A 654-nucleotide genomic window follows, 5' to 3' on the forward strand; every position below is an offset into this window, starting at 1 on the left:
CAGTGCCTGTTGTTCAGAAAAGTCCACGACAAGCGAAAAGAGCATCAAAATCTGTAACGACAGAGCGACCAAAGGAATTGACTGAGGTTCGAGAAAAGGAAGAGACAACTACAAGAGATGTGTCCATTTTATTATACACACTGAAGAGAGTGTTTGAAGAGCAAGCGATTGATAAGATTCATTACTTCAAGTTCATCATTGATCCGGAGTCATTCTCACACACTGTGGAGAATATATTCCATTTTGCATTTCTCATTAAGGTATGACATATACTGAGAAACATACTGTGATATACTGAAATGTACTGAATCTCTTTTTGTAGGAGGGTCGGGCTGGTCTAATTATAGAAAACGGGGAACCCTACATTCACTGTAAGACATTGTTTATGTTTATTATTATCATTATTATTTTGTTGTTGTTTAGTAAACATTGGAGGGGGTGAGGCTACAGGAGGCACCAATCAAGGAATCATCTCAATCAACATGAAGATGTGGAAGGTGATTTTATTTATTCATTATTAATTTTTATTGTTAATTTACTGCAGGACTTGATTGACAAGTATGACATAACTGAATCAATGATCAAGAAGAGACAGTGAATACCTCTTTCTTTCATACATTAACTGCATGAACTGACACTGATTGTCTACTGTAA

General features: G+C 35.9%; 1 protein-coding gene across 1 annotated transcript in view; it reads left to right on the forward strand.

Moving 5' to 3' along the window:
* The window catches only part of LOC105314991 (EP300-interacting inhibitor of differentiation 3-like), a 4,028-nt gene extending 3,374 nt beyond the window's left edge, over nucleotides 1-654 (forward strand). Inside the window, exons 2-5 of the mRNA XM_011409466.2 lie at nucleotides 4-260; nucleotides 323-371; nucleotides 424-497; nucleotides 545-654. Coding sequence (XP_011407768.2) covers nucleotides 4-260; nucleotides 323-371; nucleotides 424-497; nucleotides 545-598 — 434 coding nt within the window. The 3' untranslated portion in view covers nucleotides 599-654. The remainder of the gene's footprint in view (nucleotides 1-3; nucleotides 261-322; nucleotides 372-423; nucleotides 498-544) is intronic.

The sequence above is a fragment of the Amphimedon queenslandica genome, unplaced genomic scaffold, assembly GCF_000090795.2.
Source record: "Amphimedon queenslandica unplaced genomic scaffold, v1.1 AMPQUscaffold_12077, whole genome shotgun sequence".
NCBI lineage: Eukaryota > Metazoa > Porifera > Demospongiae > Haplosclerida > Niphatidae > Amphimedon > Amphimedon queenslandica.